The 17,614-nt window shown below is 59.0% G+C and overlaps 1 protein-coding gene across 37 annotated transcripts in view; it reads left to right on the top strand.

The window, feature by feature from the left end:
* ABLIM2 (actin binding LIM protein family member 2) overlaps positions 1-17,614 on the top strand; it is a 166,876-nt gene that overhangs the window by 110,178 nt on the left and 39,084 nt on the right. For 13 of the 37 annotated variants that reach the window (XR_011502376.1, XM_070506313.1, XM_070506289.1 and 10 more), the window contains 6 exons: positions 3,798-3,944; positions 6,767-6,799; positions 8,399-8,519; positions 10,068-10,166; positions 16,876-16,977; positions 17,443-17,496. Coding sequence is in view for 36 of the 37 variants with exons in the window: in XM_070506313.1 (XP_070362414.1) it covers positions 3,798-3,944; positions 6,767-6,799; positions 8,399-8,519; positions 10,068-10,166; positions 16,876-16,977; positions 17,443-17,496 (556 nt within the window). In the remaining variant the exon portion in view is untranslated. The remainder of the gene's footprint in view (positions 1-3,797; positions 3,945-6,766; positions 6,800-8,398; positions 8,520-10,067; positions 10,167-16,875; positions 16,978-17,442; positions 17,497-17,614) is intronic. The other 24 variants (XM_070506303.1, XM_070506302.1, XM_070506305.1 and 21 more) reach the window with 5 other exon arrangements.

Below are 17,614 nucleotides of genomic sequence, written 5' to 3'. Positions count from 1 at the left end.
TGTTGTCACGGCGACCACACCAAGGCTTTGGCACAGGAAGAGATGGGTCTGTGAGCCCCACCGGGCGGGATGGGGGCCCAGGAGCCGGGAGCACAGCCGCTTAGCCAGCAGTCGGGGTGGGGCAGCCTCTCTCTGAGCCGTGTCGGAGGCCGTTGGCATCGCCGGGCTCTCTCTCTGATCCCTGCTGTTGGGGGCTGACCCTGGCGAGGCCGGCCTTGCTGACGTAAGCACCGTGGGGCTGGGAAAGCCAGTGGGCAGCTGAGTGCTGTGATGGTGGCAGAGACAGAGGTGAGAGAGGGCAGCCCAGCCTCCACCGTGACCTGTGGGTGAGGGTCTCTCCCAGCCCTCGGTCCAGGTCTGATGCTCACGACATCCAGCAGGTGGATGGACGAGACGCAGGTGGCATTCCCGTGGTGCAGGAGGAGACGGAGGCCCAGGGAGTCCTCCTGACTTTGTCACATGCCCATTGATTTTGACTCAGTTCGGCAAGCGTGCCCTGAGGCCTCCGTGCTGACTCGGGGTCCCGGACCCCCAGGAGCCACAGTCCAGAGGAAGGGGACAGATGCACCAACACACAAGGATCAGCACCTTTATCTGAAGGGGAAAAGCATCTAATGCAGATGGCGGAGGGGAAGCAGGGACGGTCCCCAGGAGCCGGGAGGCCTGGGAACGGCATGTCTGAGAGAGGGAACAGCATGTGCCAAGCCCTCTGCTCTGGGTGATTGGGAAACTGTAAAGGGTTCAGTGTGGCCAGTGGCATGGGCTGGGGCAGTGAGAGGCTAGGATAAGCAGGTGCACAAGAGCCAGATCCCCAGGGGCCCCAGCTCACAATTCCCCTGAAGGCAGAGAGATGCAGCTGAAAAATTCTCATCAGGGAACCATGCTGATGGCAAATGGCAGACTCTGGATTTGAACTCAGATCTTCTGAACGCTGCCCAGGGCTCCAGAGGGAATCCTCAGACGTTCACTCTCAGCCTGTGTCCCAAATGGCTGGGTTCACCCCACGGGCACCCAAGGACTCATGAGAACCTTGGAGTTGAGTGGTCAGGGAGGCCTTCCTGGGGGAGGTGGGCTGGGGTTGCTGGACCCTGGAGGGTGCAGGAAAGCTAGAGTGTGGGGGCTGAGCCTGGTACACTGGGGGCACAGGAGGAGACGTGTTAGGGTAAACAGCCTGGGAACGTGGAGACCAAGTTTGGGGATCACAGCGAGGGTTTGCGTCATCCATCCGAGAAGGGGGCTGCTGGAAGATGTGAGCTGGAGGGTAACGTGGTGTAGCTGGAGCATGAGAGATATCATGCTGGCAGAGAAGAGAGTGATGGTGGGGGGGGGGAGGTGGTGGGGAGCAGGGCTCTGGAGTCAGAGAGCCTGGATCCTGTCCCGCCCCACACCTGCTTCCCTGGCTGTGTGACTCTGGGTGAGTTATCCAACCTCTCTGGGCCTGATTTCTTCCTCTGTGTGGCACAGTTACTATGAGTGCTCTCTTTATGGGCTTGTTGTATTTCATGAGCGAGTCCTAAAGGGCCTAGGCCAGTGCTGTCCCAGGGTGGAGTCATAGCATCACAGCTGCTGGTGGTGATGTTTGTTAGGAGTGCATGCTGGCTGGACAGCCCCCAGGAGGCTGCTGCCAGATCTAGGTGTGGGCAGTGAGGACCTGGGACTGGAAGGGGAGAGCAAGTCCCATGGCAGAGGGCGGGGAGGTCCACACTGGCCCTGGCCGGGGACACTACCAGAGGCCAGGGTTGGAACAAGGGTTCTCACTGGGTTTGGGGTGGAGCCAAGCTAGTGGGGACAGCCTGACTGGCCAGCTTCGCATGTGGCTGGCAATGCCAGGCTGAGATCAGTGCACCGCAGAGGGGGACACGTCAGGGGAAGGAGGCCACCCCGTGTGGCAGCTCCAGGAGGTCCGGGAGCCGTGATGTCCGCCCAGAGGGGAGCTGGGTCGTGGTGGGTGAGGCTGGGAAGGCAGGTTTCCCTCATCCGTTGAGATCCTGCACCGTAGACGGTCGCTCAGCACTGGAGGAGTGCGGCAGAAACTGGGACATGTTTGGGGGACCGGCCTCGTCGCCGCTGGGAGAGCCGAGGGTCGTGTGTGTGGTTTGGCTGAGGCTACGGTTCGGCTGGAGGACACTGGTCTTTGGACCTGTGTGAAGACACCACGTGCCCCAGGCAGCCCCCAGGGTCCCCGGAGACAGGGAGGAGGGGCCGCAGGGGCAACAAGCCTGGGGGCCGTGGGGTATGCAGAGGAAGCCTGGGCTGAACTGCTGGGAACAGCGGCCAGGTGCACCTCACCTGAGCAAGTGCCGTGCATCCCTCGTGGGCCAGGTGCGGTCCTCGACCCCACGGAGGTCACACCCCAGCTGGCCTGTCAAGTGTCAGGCACTCTGCTGCCATACTGCAAGTGCTCAAAAGTGCTGAGTGTGTGTGTGCAAGCGTGTGCGTGTGGATGTGTGTAAGTGTGTACTTGAGTGGGTGGGTGTGATTGTGTATGCAAGGGTGCATGCCAGTGCATGGGACTGTGTGTGTGCAACTGTGTGGGTGTGTGTATGGGGGTGTGAGTATGTGTGCCAGTGTATGGGTGTGAGTATTGTGTCAGCGTGTGTAAGTGTGAATAAGTGAGTATGTGAGCATGCGTAAGTGTGAATGCTCTAGTGTGAGTCTGGGTGTGACTGTGTGCAAGCATGTGTGCTAGTGTGCACTTATGCATGAGAAAGAGTGTGTAGGAGTGAGTGTTTCTGCAAGTGTCGGTGTGTGAGAGTGTATAGGCATGTACAAGTTGTGCAAGTATCTTTGCTAGTGTGTGTTAGTATGTGGGCGTGGGTGTGAGTGGGTGGAGGTGTGTGAGTGCTAAGCATGTATACATCCACACGTGTACATCTTAGAAGGCACATACTCTGTGTATGCGTATAAACACATATGCATATGTGTATATATTTGTGTATGCATGCATGTGTACATATTGTGTTTGCACGTAAGCAGACATGTCTGCATGCACCATACATGTGTTTCAATGCATGTGTGTGCATGTCTTCTGTATGTGTATGTTTTGTGTGTGCATTTGTGTGCATGCATGCATATATTGTGTCTGCACACATGTGTGCATTTGTGTGCATATATGTGTATTTTATGTGCCTACACAGATGTATTTGTGTAGGCACGTATGTGTGCTTATGTGTGCATGCATGTATTGTATGTGTGTGTTTTGTGTGTGTGCGTGTAAGCGTGTCTTGTGCATGTGTGTGTGTACACGCATGGGCATATTTGCATTTATTGTGTACTTGCGTGTATTCACATGGGTGCTTGTGTCCGTGTGTCTGTATGCCTGTATGTGTGTATGCATGTGCGTTCGTGTGTTTGCATTATGCACAAATGTGTGTTCACATGTGTGCACACATGAGTGTATGCATACACATGTGTGTGCTGTTTGCATGTGTGCACACACAGATGTGTGTTTGTGTTTAGGCCACAAGCTGAGTCTCACTGTCTGCCAGGTCCCTGCCAGGCCTGTCGCAGATTCAACCTCTTCAACCCCAGGGCTGTCCTCCGGGATGATCTCCCCCACTTTGTGGAGAGGGAAGCGAAGGCTCAAAGGGGACACTTTCTCAAGGCCAGCGGCGTGGCTCTTCCGTGGCTGCACCTCGGGACCCAGGCGCACATGACCGCAAGGCCTCTCCACCTCCGTGTCTTTGCCCCGCTTCGCCCGGGCTGGGAGCTGGGGAGCCCCGGCTTCCGCTGGCCTTGGGGCTGCTGCCCTCTGGGGGTCTAACCGTCCTCCCTCTGCTCGTTCCTTCCTCTTGCAGGCGAAGCTGGGCGATGAGATCCTCGACTACAGAGACTTGGCTGCTCTTCCTAAAAACAAAGCCATCTACAACATCGACCGCCCTGACATGATCTCCTACTCGCCCTACATCAGCCACTCGGTGGGGGACAGGCAGAGCTGCAGCGAGGTACGGCCCGCCGCGTCGCCGGGGCACAGGTCCATCCGCTCCGTGCTCACTGCTCTCTGGGGATGCTCAGCCTCCTTTACTGCCCAGATAAGCTTGTGCGCATCCTCTTCAAAGACCTCCCGGTCTGCTCTGGCCCCACCCTTTCGCAGCAGGCTGCAGGGCCGCACACTGAAGGAGCAGGTCTGGAAAGCACCTTCATGGGGCAGAAGGCAGGAGCACGCCGGCATTTAGGAAAATGACAGGACGAGTGAGAGTCTCTCTGTTTTCTTAAGTTCAGGATTAATGTTTTGTTCTCTTTATCCGGCACATTCCTGGCCGTGCTCTGCCCTCCCCGGCTGTGCCCTGTTCCTCGTCGATCCCATGAGTTCCGTAAGCTGGTTTGCCCACCTGGTTGAACCACAGATGGTTTATTCCCTGGCGACCCTGTGGGCAGTGTCCTTTACTGGTGACTTCTTGTTCCTGGCTCCCTTCCCCATTTAATGTGGCCTTTGCTGTTGGTTTTCACTTTCCTTTTGGTGGTTTGGAGATTTTGGTGTGACTGGGGGTGTCTAGGATAGACGGGAAGAGCGTCTGCCAGGCCCTCGTTGAGTGTATGTGCTGTTTGCATGAGGATGACCCAGCAAGGCTCTCCCCGGGGGCAGGAGAGCTCAGCCCCTCCCCTCATCTCCCCTGAACCTTCCTATTGGACTTTCCAGCCAAGGGCTTCTTGGGGAGTGAGCCTGAGGCTCCGGGGCACCAGGCTCGATGGGGGTGGCGCCTCATCTTCCAGCATCTAGTCCGAGCCGCGTCGAGTCTTAGCCCAGGCAAAACGTGCTGGAAGAGAGTCAAAGAGGGCAGGTGACCTGGTCGTGGAGCCCAGACAGTGAGCTGCAGAACCAAGACCAGAATCCAGGCCTTTCTGCCCCAAAGACCACGTGCTGGCTGTTTCCTGTACTCTCCCTCATGCTTCCACTGTGACCCGGGACCCAGATCTAGAGGGCTGGGATCAAGTTCCCTTCCACCTCCTCCCAGCCCGGGGATGCGGGCCAGCCCCCTTATTGGAGCCCAGGTATTCCTGGGAGAACTGGTCGTGGGGACCTCAACCATGCGCAGGGCCACTGTCACGTGGATGTCACGTGAACAGAGCACAGCTTCACACGGCCAGTGGACACGGAGTCTGAGCTGTCACCTGAAGTCACACTCCTCACACGGCCCATTGTCTGTGAACCATGGATGATTCCTGTCCCCCAGGAGAGGTGCAGCGTGAAGGGAGGGCCGTACACGTGGCCTAGGAGTCACCCTCTCGGGTACCTGGGTGTGCCTCCCAGCTCAGCTGCAAATTTATGCTTCTGTTTAAGATCCGCAGCCAATCGTCAGCCGGGCTCCCTCCCCGAGGGGCCTGCAGGGGGATCACCTGCCCTCCAGGTGGTCCTGGGTCAGCTGTCCTGCCCAGGCCAGGGCAGCCCAGGGGGACAGAAATTCTCAGTGCACCCATGGGTCACGCCACAGTGGCTGATCAGTGTCACAAGTGTCACTGTCACCACCCACCCTCAGGCCTGCTCTCCCTCTGCACTGATGCTGGGCACGTATGCTTCTCTGCTTCCTGGGGCCCAGCACTCTGGGAATGATGTCCCTGATGTGGATGAGATGACGAGGCTGAGGGGAGTGCCCAGCCCAGAGCGTGTGCTCACAGAGGCAGAGCGGGGCCTTGGGCCCAGGTGCCGACTCTGTCACTGCCATCTCCAGGCCAGCTTCTGCCATTGCCCAGAGGTGCCAGAGGCCCCTCCCTCCCCGTCTCATGGGACCCCGAGGGCTGCCTGCTGTCTGGGTCCTGCCCTGCCTCGGCTGGGTGCCTGCTTGGTGGTGATCTTCACAGGGGCTCTTCTGTGGGCAAATGATGGAGTGGGGACCGGGAAGCCACAGGACCGTGGGTCAGGGGACTGAGCTGAGCAGAAGCTGGCCTTAGGGCGGGACATGCTTCTCTGGAACGGTGGCCTCCTGGCATTTATCACAGTGCAGGAATCCAGCTGAGAAGAGAGCAGTAGGCTAGAAGCACAGACCTGGCTTTGCCCCTCTAGCTTCAGTCTCGCCTTCTGTAAAATGGGCAGATTGGGAAACAGTCCCCTTCCCATTCTAGGGGGAGGGAAATGGGCATGAGAGAAGGTCCTGGGTCACTCGGGGCTCCTTGACGGAAACCCCACAGCACCTGCGGACCTCCCAGGTGTGTGTGGGAGAAACCTTAGGCAGGGAGCTTTTCTGCCCAACAGCCTGGTTTCTGGAGCCTCTTCTGCTCTGCGCTGCCTCTCTGGGTCTTGGCGACACGTCTGTGGGGGGCAGATGGGGCCCACCTGCTTCAGCGGGAGGCGCCTGGCTGGGAGGGTGGTCACTGTGCCCCAGGGCCCCGAGGCCCCCACTGGCAGAGCTCACCCCAAGCCCCGAGGCTCCGGACCACCCTCTCTCTCTGGGTCCCTCCTCTCTCTTTTCTGGAGAAAACCGAGGGTGCTGGGCTCACAGGATGCACCACCCACACCCTGAGCCGACAGCCTTCCTTTTGGAAAAATATATCTTCGTGGGAGAGCAGTGGGGCCTCGAGCCAAGATGGAGACAGGCTCCAGGCTCGTCCGCACAAAAAGTGTCCTGGAGACCTCTTTCTTGGGGTGCTATTGACCGTATTTCTCCTAAAAGTCTCTGGAATCCCGTGTCGAGTCTCGTGGTGGGTTCCTTTCCCATTTGGAGGAGGGGGGGGGTCCTGTCGTGCGAATGTGTCCGTGTCCTGTGTTGTCTTCTCCCCAAGTGACCGCCGGTGCCAAGGCACTAACGGCTATTCTGTGTTGTGTCCACAGTCCCCTCAGTTGCTCTCGCCAACACCGACAGAGGTAACCGCCCGCCCCCAGCCCGCCCCCAGTTTGCTCATGATGCCGCCACCCGGGTTATAAAAATAACCCCCCGTGGCACCCCCAGCAGGGCCTCCGTGGCTCTTGGCTTGGCGTCTGGGGCCGTGGCCCTCCGTGGCTGGGGTGCCCTCCTCGGGTTGGTTATTTTTATAATCCGGTCTCATCTGCATGCTTCCCTCATGCGTCTGCCGGCCCTGCCGACGCGGACACCTGGACACAGGGCCCGTGCGCTCGGGATCACGGCTTCCTTCAGAGAAAAAACCCAGGAGGCTGGTCCTCCAGGGCCCACCTCATGCAGCTTTGCGTGGTCCATACAGGAAGCGCCCAGGTCCTCTCAGATAAGTACTCCAAAAGCATCTCTCTTTCAAATAGCATTTATAATTAGCAGCCCGATTTTTTTTCCTGTTTCTCAAAATTAATCAGCCATATAGATCAGACTCCAGGCTGCATGGGTGTCAGAGCCTTGCATCCAGGAATGCAGCAACCAAACCACGCAAGTGGCCAACTCACACTGAGCTTCCAACCCACGTGCGGCCAGGGAGCCCGCTGTCCAGGCTGGGCGAGGAGGCAGGACACGTGGAGGATGCCAACTGGCCACAGGGCTGTGTACCGAGAGATGGAGACCAGACAGCAGGCTCTAGCCGTCCCTGGAGAGAGAGTGCCCATCGCTGTGGGTGGGACAGGCGAGAGGCACAGGGTGAAGCACAGGAGGGGATCTTGCAGGGGCAATACCAGTACGAGGGCTGGCCTGGCAAAGCGTGGAGGCCGGCGCAGAGGCCAGCGTTACGGGCAGTGGCTGGGCCAGCCTGGCTGAAGAGTGAGCCCTAGGAGGTGGCAGGGATGCTCAGAAAGGCATGGGAGCATGAGCACCAGAGCCAGACTCTCGCCCTGCTCATCCCCACGCTGGCCTCCAGGGGCAAAGCAGCAAGGTCCACCCCACGGCAGGACGCTGGGCTGGGCTGCGTCCTGACTCAGCCGACATGCCGAGCTGTGGTGGGCCTGGCAGCCTGCTCTTCCGTGAGTGACGTGCCATGCCATCTCACGCCAAGAGTGCCCGCTGTGACCACTCCAGTTGCCCATCCTGCTTGAACGGTCTGAGCTGTCAGTTCTTGTCTGCCTCACTTGGGCTTCTGGGCCTGGGAGGGGCACCTTCCTTCCTCCCACACCTGGGAAGCCCTCATCGAGTGTGGGGGGAGACAGAATCTCCGTGGTTCTCAGATGTGTTCCGAGGAACCCTGGGTGCCGGGCAGGAGGGCAGGAAAGGAACTGAAGGATGTAGGTGGGGCCAGGTGGCTCCACCTCCTCTGTGGAAGCCCCAGCCACAAGGAGGGGCTGATGGAGGGGTGGGGAGGGACCCTGCACTCTGCTGCCTGGCAGCACAGGGACCATGCTCAGGCCAAGGGGAGGATCAGCACCAAGCCAGGCCCCCATCTGACTCTTGCCATGTGCCCTGGCAGGTGCCCAGGATTTCATCTTGGGGCCATGCTGGGTCAGCCTCTTGGGTCAGGTGGAAGGGGGTGGGTGGGAGGGGGCGGGCAGAGCTCTCGGTTCCGGCGCTCACCCTGCTGTCTTCCCTCCCAGGGCGATCAGGACGACCGCTCCTACAAGCAGTGCCGGACCTCCAGCCCGAGCTCCACGGGCTCGGTCAGCCTCGGGCGTTACACCCCGACCTCGCGGTCGCCCCAGCACTACAGCCGTCCAGGTACTCAGCCCCCAGGGCTTCCTTCACCCCTGGCGAAGCCGCACTTCTTGTGGGTTTTCCTCTAGGCATCTGTCTCTTACTTGATGCAACTGGAAAAATGGCGGACGGGCGTGGGATTGCCAGTGGGTGATGGAGAAGCTGTCCGTTTAGCCCCATGAAGAAAAGGCTCTGTCTTGTCTGGGTGGGGAGATTAACTGCAGGGGCAGCTGATTAACCTGCTGGTTAGAAGAGGCGTCCTGTGAAACACACAAGGCAGCACTGAGACTTAGAATCTAGCTAATGTTCCCGCGGCAAGAGACGTGAGGAAGACAAAAGAGCGTCAACAGTGGGGGACCAAAGTCAGTCAGTTCCGAGCTCACGTGGGTCCGGCAGGGGGTCTGCTGTGAAGGCAAAATCAATGGCCAAAACATAGACTCAGAATATCCATTGACACTACACCTGTGGCTGGGCTGGTGGCCCCAAAGACACTGTCCCCATGGGAAAATTGGCAAGAGGCCACTGCCAGGCTCTCCCAGGGAGAAGCCCGTGGAGGGTCCTGTCTACCCCCTCCCCCCTCATTCTCTGCCTGTATTGCTCTCCCTGAGCTTCTCAAACTCCTTGTCGCCCTCAGAGTGTCAATGCCACAGGGATGCTCCCCACAGACGCTGCCTTTTTGAGGGATTTCCCCAATCTGCTTCCTCCTCGGCCAGCTGTTGCATGACTCCATTTCACATCCATGGACTATAGCTCTTATTTTTGCAGTCTTTGTGGAAAAATCAAAACTCACTCATTTGTGAAGTTATTTTCATTGATTCATGGCGATGTACTCAGTACATCCTGCTCAACAGATGTTTGGAAAGTGGATGAGTGCGTGAGTGAATGAGTGTGTGAGCTAATAAGTGAAGGGATGAATGAGGGATTGGATGAATGAATGAATTAGAGAATGAGTGGCAGAGTGAGTGAATGAATGAATTAGTGAGTGAGCAGATGAATGAATTACTGAATGAATGAGTGAGTGAATGAATGAATGAATTAGTGAGTGAGTGAGCAGGTGAGCAGGGGAGTCATGGAGTGAAGGGCACTTGGCCTCTCTGAGCGCCCCTCTGCTGACCCCTGACCACCACAGTTTGGGTCACCTGGGCCTGTCGGCTGTGCCTGGCGGGTGGTAGCCCCAGGGAGCCAAGACCTGTATCTCAGCTGGGCAAGGCCCTGCGATGCTCAGGTGACAGGCTGCTCCCTGGGCTGGCCAGCTGCTCTCACCTGGCTTCTTGATCCCAAGGAGCCCCCCAAGTAGGGTGGCGGGCAAGGCTCAGGGGGCCAGCAGCTCCCGTCCAGCAGCCCTGGGGGCCGCCACCCTGTCCCCCGGAGGGCAGGGCTTCCTCACTGGGAACCCGGAGCAAGCTGGCCTAAAGCGTATCTGGTGACTCCCCTTCAGTGCCTCAAAAAGGTGTGCGTTCCTCAGGAGAGGAAGCCCAAATGTTCCTAGCAGAGTGGCGCCTAGGAATATTTTGTGGCTTTGTGGCGGCAAGCGTGGGGCGGACTCTGACGTGCTCTCTGTTGCCCCTGCAGCTGGTACTCTGAGTGTCGGTACCAGTAGCTGCCTGTCCCTGCCCCAACACCCAAGCCCTACATCCGTGTTCAGACATCATTACATCCCCTACTTCCGAGGTAAGGCGCGCAGAGCTGCGGCCGCGGGCGCTCGCAGGGCGTCCGGCCATGTGTCTGTGTCTTGCTGTCCTGTGTCCGCAGCATGGCTGCCGGAGCCCTGTGTCTCACGCCCGTGACCCTCGCTGTGTGTCTCGTGAGTCCAGCTCCGTTTCTGTTGGTGTGTAAATGTTCCTGGGAGGAAAACGTAGGTAACTTGTGTCAAGGAGCCGGCGGCGAGGAGTCGGGTGAAAAGCTGCAGGGAGAGGAGGCTAGGACGTCCCCAGCGCCGCCCTGGGGCTCTGTCCTGAGAGGCTTTGCCTGAGTCAGCTCGTTTATTTCCTGCGTCAGCTCTGTGGGGCATGGGGACTGCGGCCGAGGTTATCACAGCAGAAGCAGAGGCCTACGAAGGGCCGTGACATGTCCACGGCCTCAGCGCTCGTGGTGGCCGGGCCAGGATGCACACCCTGCATCCTCTGACACCTGCCTCTTCACAGGGTGCAGACCTGCCCACCATCCACATCCCCGCACGGACATGTGCACGTGCATTGCACCAGGAAAATGGCCAAGCTCCTGTTTTTCCAAATGCCATGGACTGAATTGTGTCCCCCCAAATTCATATATTGAGGCTCTGTCCCCCAGTGTGACTCTATTTGGAGAAAGGGTCTCCGGGAGGTTTTTAGGGTTCCCTGAAGTCATAAAAGTGGAGCCCTCATCCAGCAGGACTGGTGGCCTTATAGGAAGAGGGAGAGACCCCAGAGGATGTCTCTCACTGTCTCTGCGTGCGCTCAGAGGAAGGGCCACCTGAGGACAGAGCAGCTGTCCACAAGCCAGGATGAGGGCTCTCGTCAGAAACCCGGCCTGCCAGACCTTGATGGTGGACGTCCAGCCTGCAGAACTGTGAGGAATAAATGTCTGTTGTTTCAACCGCCCAGCCTGTGGCTCTTTGTCACGCAGCCCCCGCTGAGTCATACACCATAGAAAGACGCTCAGGGCGAGAGAGGAAGCAGCGACCACGTTCTTGCCGATTCCCCGAGAAACGCATTCGGTTCCCCGTTCCTAACAGCTGCTGAGTGGAGAACGTCTCAGGGGAACTTCTGTCCCAAAGGCCCTGGGAGGCAAGGCGAGCTCCATGGGGTTACGCCGTCATTTGCCGCTCGTCACACGGGCTCCCTGGAACTCGTGCAGCTCTCTCATGCCCATCATCATCACATGCTCTGCATGAGCCCCGTTGTCTTGAGAAGAGAGCCCTGGCCGCGGCGACCGCCTTCCACTCCTCTTCATGGACCTGTCCTTACAGCTTGTGGTCCTTCTGGACTTCTGCGTGGCACATGGGCATCGTGTGACCAGAATGTGCTTTCACTCAGAGGCAGACAAGGCTCCCCATAAAGTGGGGTGAACTGGACTATTAGACAAGTCATGCAGGTCCCCCCAGGAGGTGCCCACCCTTTGCTGAATCATCAGAAGACCCCGGACACGCAGCTCTCTTTCTGCTTGCTGTGGTCTTGCTCTGGTGGGGCTGGTCCCCCTGGGGGGTCCCTGGTAGAGGTGTGGCCCAGAGACGACACCAGGCAGTGGGACACGCGCTGTCTGGGCTGCTCCGGCCTCGCTCCCCAGGCAGCCCCCCGTGAGCTTGGCTGACTGCCTGGGAGCCCCTTTGGCAGAGACCATCCAGGTTGGGGCCTGGGGTCAGATCAGACCCTCTGACCCACTCCTCCTCTGCCCCTTCTGAGTCTCTACCCTCGAGTTCTCACCACTCCAGAGTGAGAAGAGGCCGGGACAGGACCTCAGCCATGGGCAGGCCCCCTGGGCGGCAGCCCCAGGCCTGCAGCGCCCCGTCCTCAGCCACACGAGAGAGGGCCAGGGAGGGGGGCCGAGGGAAAGGCAGCTCTGCTCTTCTTGCGTGGGAGCAGCATGGCCCTTCCTTCCATCTCATGGGGGAGACAATGCAGACCGGCCCCCACCCACTGCCCACCAAAACGTCGTTCAGAAACTGCCTGTGTCAGAGCCTGTCCAAGGGCATCCCCGAAGTTGGAGGCACAGTGCCCATGCGATCTGCTCTGGGTGGGCACAGGTGCTGGCCCCGTGGTGGGTCCAGCTGCCTGCGATGCTGCTCTCTGCCCTGGTTCCCTCCTGGTGGCTCTGGCCACCAGTTCCCTTTGTCCAGAAATCAGACAGAGCCTCCTGCCCTGCTCTCTGGTGTGGGACGCAAGGGAGCCGGCACCATGGCTCTGTGCCCTGTGCAACTTCCAGGGCTGTCTGTGAGCTTGGGAGCATCCAGCCTCTTTCCAGAACTCCCCCCAGAAGAGCCCGGGCCTCAGGAAGCAGCTGCTGGCCTGAGATCCCAAAGCTCCGTGGGCCAGCGCCCAGAGTCCGGCCTTCGTCCAGGAGTCACGTCCACCGCGGGTCCTGGGTCCACCTCTGAGGTCACCAGTGAGGGAGCCCGTCCTCTCCTCCTCAGCGCCTCTCATTCAGCCCCGTGGGCTCCAGTATATCTTGGCCTGTGGTCACTTTGGTGTCCAGCTGTACCAAGGGCCACCTGCCCTCCTCTCAGCTGGTCGTGCGGCCGGCGTTCACCCACACTCTCAGCAAACGTCTCTCCTGGTCTCTCCTCACGGCATCCTTAGCATGTGGAGCTCCTCCAGGCGGTGATTTTCCCTTGACTGACGCTGTGGGTGGAGGGCTCCTCTAGGAGAGCCATGTCCTCACTCCAGCCAGTGTTCCCCTGACCTGGCCAGGTGCTGAAAGAGGCCCCTTGCTTTCCTCCTTTCTCCCCAGGTTTATACACACCTCCCACCATTTCTCAGTGCCCAGGGCCCCCCTCCTACCAAGACCTACATGCAACGTAGGTGCTGGTGGCCGTCATTTCCACTTTAGCATGAATTTCAGTCCCCGGTGATCTCCGGGGGCGGAGTAAGGTCAGCTTGCCCTCTCACCTGTCGAGGAACAGGCTGCAGGACAGGCCGGTGTGGAGTGCCCGGGGGGGGAGGGGAGGGGGGGGGCAATGCTGCTGAGACCCCTTCACTGGGCAGCTACAGTCTGCTGACTAGTGAGCCTCCCCCAACAGGGAGTGAAATTGGGGGTCACCAGGTGCGGAGCCCCAGGTCATGACCCGCGTCCCCACCCACTCACTGTGCACCATGGGCGTCTCTTCTTCTGGCCCCAATCCCTGGGCTGCCAACCTTACTGGGTGGTTGTGGTGGACGCCTCCGCCAGCATGTGAGCTGCACAATGTGAACCCCTGCACGTGTCTTGGTCATTGTCCTCACGGGCCCTTTCACAGGGCTGGGAGCTGGGCTTGCTTCTGGTCATCTTGAGAAGATTCAACAGGAGGCAACTGAGAGAGCGCCCGAGGGCCAAAGCCAGAACAATTGAATGACAAAATGAATAACGTAGTATTGGATTGTGAGCCACAGTTAAAGTAAATATTCATGAGTCCACACTGATGTAAACAAATGACTGAGCAAATAAACAAACGGGGGAGAAGAGACAAACCTGTGTACGGAGGAATTCCCAATAATGTGTGTGAACCCTCCGTCCTCCAGGAGGGGCCCCTACTCCTCAGGGCTGGGCTGTGCCCCGGGACCTCCTCCCAGGGGACCGTGTGGGAGGGGAAGAGAGAGGAACTTTCCAGTGGAGACGCCTGGCCAGCACGACCTCGGCCAGGGGTCAAGGTCAACATCACGGTGAGGGGTCATGTGGACGGCAGGTGCCCTTGACCTGACCCGGGAGAAGACATTCACCTCTGCGGTCCTCCTCAGAGAACCAGGACCTCAATCCAGTCACGAGAACATCAGATGGACCTCAATGGAGGGACGTTCCACAGAACACCTGAGGGGGATTCCTCAGAAACCGCCAAGGTCACGAAAAACCAGGAGAGGCTGAGAAACTGTCACCACCCGAGGGGCCCGAGGAGGCCGAATGTAACGTGGTGTCCTGGACGGAGCCGGGGACAGAAAAAGGCATTGGGTGGAAACGGCGATGTCTGAATAAGGTGTGGCGTTTGGATCATAGCAACGTGGTGACGCCCTGTAGTCTCGCAAGATGTTAGCAGTCGGGGAGACTGGGTGTGGCGCAGGCAAGAACTTTCTCTAATGCCTAAAACTGCTCTGAAATAAGTCATTTACTTAACCTAAAGGAAGAAGGTGCTTTTCAAAGGCCAGGCTCCCCTCCGCCAGCAGGCACCCTCTGGGGCGTCTTTGCCTTCTTGCTGGAGGATGCTGGAGACCCCTCCCCAGCGGCGGTCGGAAGCCGCCTCGGTCCTGAACCACCTCCAGGAGAAGCCAGGAGCCTCGTCAGAAGGGGTGTCTCCGCCCTTTCAGAGTCACCACACAGCCAGGCTCTCCTCTGGTTTCCTCACATCCATGGTGGCATCAGCTGTTTGGGATTTTTACCACTAAGGCCCACGAGGGAAGCTGGCCCCTAGAGCAGTGACCGGAGGCTTGCAGGCTGCACGGTGACCCGGCTGGAGCTGGGCCTCACCGGGACACTGGCCCCGAGCCCTCCCAGCCGTGTCCGTCCTGCAGAAGGTGGCCATGGTGGTGCGTGCCCTGCGGGGCTGTCATGGGCATTCCGTGAGCTGGGGCAGACAGAGCGCCCCGAGTGGCCTCGTGCAGGGTCGGTGGCAGCCGTGCATTGTATTGTGATGAAGCCACACAGTGAACGGGCGAGGCCTGAGTCCAGAGAAGAGAATGGTCAGCGGTGGGCTGTGTCCTCCGGGAAGGCTTTGCACCTGAGCCTCAACCCAGAAAGGGTCCGGACAAGTGGGGAGACTGGAAAGGGGGTTCTGGGTGGGGAGGGAGGCGGAGGGGAGGCCAGGAGGAGGGGGTGGGAGCAGAGGCGTCCTGGGCTGGGACCAAGATGGCAGGGTTGGGTGACTGCTGTAGAGGCCCCTGGATGGCAAGAGTGAGGTAGGCGTGATGGACCACCACATCCGTGTCCCCAGCTGCCTCTGGGTCTCGGGCCCCCAAGCACCTGATGGAAGCTGTGGGGTGCAGATAAATATGCGTATGTGCACACAGAATCTTGCTGGTGACGCAGGAGGACATGGCTCTGCAGGCTTGGGGACTGCGGGGGAGGGGAGTCTTGTGACGTGTTAGAGTCTGCAGCCCCCTGGACAGGAGCTGGGTGGATGAGGGGTCATGAATTCTGGGCAGAGGGAAATGAGCCATTGGAGGCCTGGACTGAACAGGCTCCGCCCTAAGTGAGCGGTCCTCGGCTGTTCCAGAGTCCACGCAGATGAGGTTTTTAAAGCCCCTGCTTCCACCACATGTTGCTGTGCCTGGGGATAGACGAGTCACAGCCACGGTCGGTGGAAGGGATCCACGGTTTCCTTTCCATGAACGTGGGTGTGGTCTCCCCGGGGGCTCCGGAACAGCTTCCTCCCCAGGGAGGTGCAGGACTCTGGACTGGGGTGAAGCTCAGCTCCGGAAGGCTCTGTGCTGCTCTGGAGGGGCAGCTACGGGCAAAGCAGGGTCCATGCGATGAGGGGAGGCCAGTCATCTCCCTGGAGTGCCGTCAGCCCTGACAGGTGATCCTCGCGCCCGGATGCGGGAAGGTACTCGAAGCTGTGGTCAGCAGCTCCACTTGTGGCCTCAGCCCCTTTTGGGCCATGGGTTGTGGTCTGCTCGGGCTGAGCCCACCCTGCCCTGTGTGCCCCCGACCCAGTCAACAGCTCTCTCTGAGCCACGTCTGCCGTGCCTTCCTCGTCAGCCCCGCTCCCGGGCCCCCGTGGTCCACCTCCTGGTCGGGCACAGCGCTCACCTGCTGGGAAGTACTGCGTCACCACCATGTCACCTCAGGGTCCCGTGGCTTTGAGCAGCTACAACTTGGAGGGGGTATTTTCCAGTCCAGGGCACCCCTTTTCCCTGCCACGCTGTCATCTAACGTGGCAGAGGGTGTCCTGAGGCTGACGGGAGAGGACATGAGTTGTGCCTTATGAGTGTCTTACCTCATCATCCAAAGTGTCCACCGCACATTGCATCCTGTTGGTCACAGCATTCCTAAGTAGGTCTGTGTGGCTGGGGGAGGGTCACCCGGGTAATTCCGGCTGTCTAAATTTGTGACTTGATAATCCAACCTCGTTGGTAAAGCAGAAATTACAAATCCAGCTGGGATAAGAAATCGGATCCAGAATCAGAGGATTCTTTCCATTTAATCTGGCAAAAAATAGCTTAGGAATGTGGCAGCTGATTAATACTGACTTTCTTGTATTCTCCTATAGCTAGTAAAATTTTATTCAGTGGATTTTAAGGACAGATTTCAGTGAATTCTAATCCTAATCTGAATGGCTAATTTGTGGGTTCTCCAAGAAAGCAGCATCTTTTTATACAAGGATACTTAGGAAAGGAGGCCTTAGTTTTGGTGAGTTCATGATGTGCTGGGTTCAGACACCAGCCCCGGCAGAGCAGCAGCCAGGCTGTGCGGCCCTGGGAGGGGGGGTTCTGCCCAGACGGCCGGGCCAACCTTTCTGGGACCCAGGAACAGACAAGGCCTTTGCCCTCAGCGCTGCTGTCCCTTCCCCATGCCGGGAGGGGTCGGCCAGAGGTTGGATTAACAAGCCGTTGGGCCCAGTCTGGAAATGTCAGTGGGGGCCACACTCCCTTCCTGGGCAGAGGGTTTGGGCGGCTCAGGCAGTGAGACGGGGCTTACTGCGAATTAGCTTTCATGCTTGAAATACTCTGCTTTTCCCTCTCGCTCCTTCTGTCTGCTGTCTCTGCTCTTCCGTCTGGAGGCAGTGAAAGTGGCCGGAGCACCCCCAGCCTCTCGGTGCTCTCAGACAGCAAGCCTCCCCCCTCCACCTACCAGCAGGCTCCTCGCCACTTCCACGTCCCAGGTAGGCTCCCAGGACGCGCGGGTGGGCGGGCTAGCCGCGCCGACCGCCTGTTCGTGCCTGCGTTGTTCCCTGATTCCCAAGCCTCTCCATTCCCCCTCGCCAAATCCTGAGATTCCTTCAAAGTCAGCAAATGGGTTTGCACGTCCCCAAATTAGTACGTGTTTGGGTTTCCCCAAAGCCCCACAAACACCATGGAGTTGGTTTTGCCCTCCTGGGAATGGGCTGCAGAGAAGGGGCTTCTGGGTGGCTGTCGCTCGCCCCCACTCCAGCCGCCTCTCTCCCTCTGCCACCTTCAAGCCAGGGTGCTGTCCGGCCGAGGGAGGCTCGATGGGGTGCGGGGGGCCTGCGGGTGCCGGAGCCTCTGCGGTGACTCTGCCCGTGGGCGATGCTTGCTGCTGACGATGGAGACCATCACAATGTGCGGCTCACCCTGCTCTTCTCTCCTGTTTCTTTCTTCTTTCCCAGACACGGGCGTAAAAGATAACATCTATAGGAAACCCCCCATCTACAAACAGCATGGTACAGTCGGATTTCCTTTGCTGCATTTCCCTGCATGCCTGTCAATACCGTTTGCTTCTGAGCGCTTCCTTTTGTTGTGTTCTGATCCTCGATGGGAGGGCAGCCGCTGAATGTTAAA

Source organism: Equus asinus, chromosome 3 (genome assembly GCF_041296235.1).
Source record: "Equus asinus isolate D_3611 breed Donkey chromosome 3, EquAss-T2T_v2, whole genome shotgun sequence".
NCBI lineage: Eukaryota > Metazoa > Chordata > Mammalia > Perissodactyla > Equidae > Equus > Equus asinus.
Note: the sequence above shows the minus strand (reverse complement) of the source record. Positions and strands in the feature narration are given on the sequence as shown.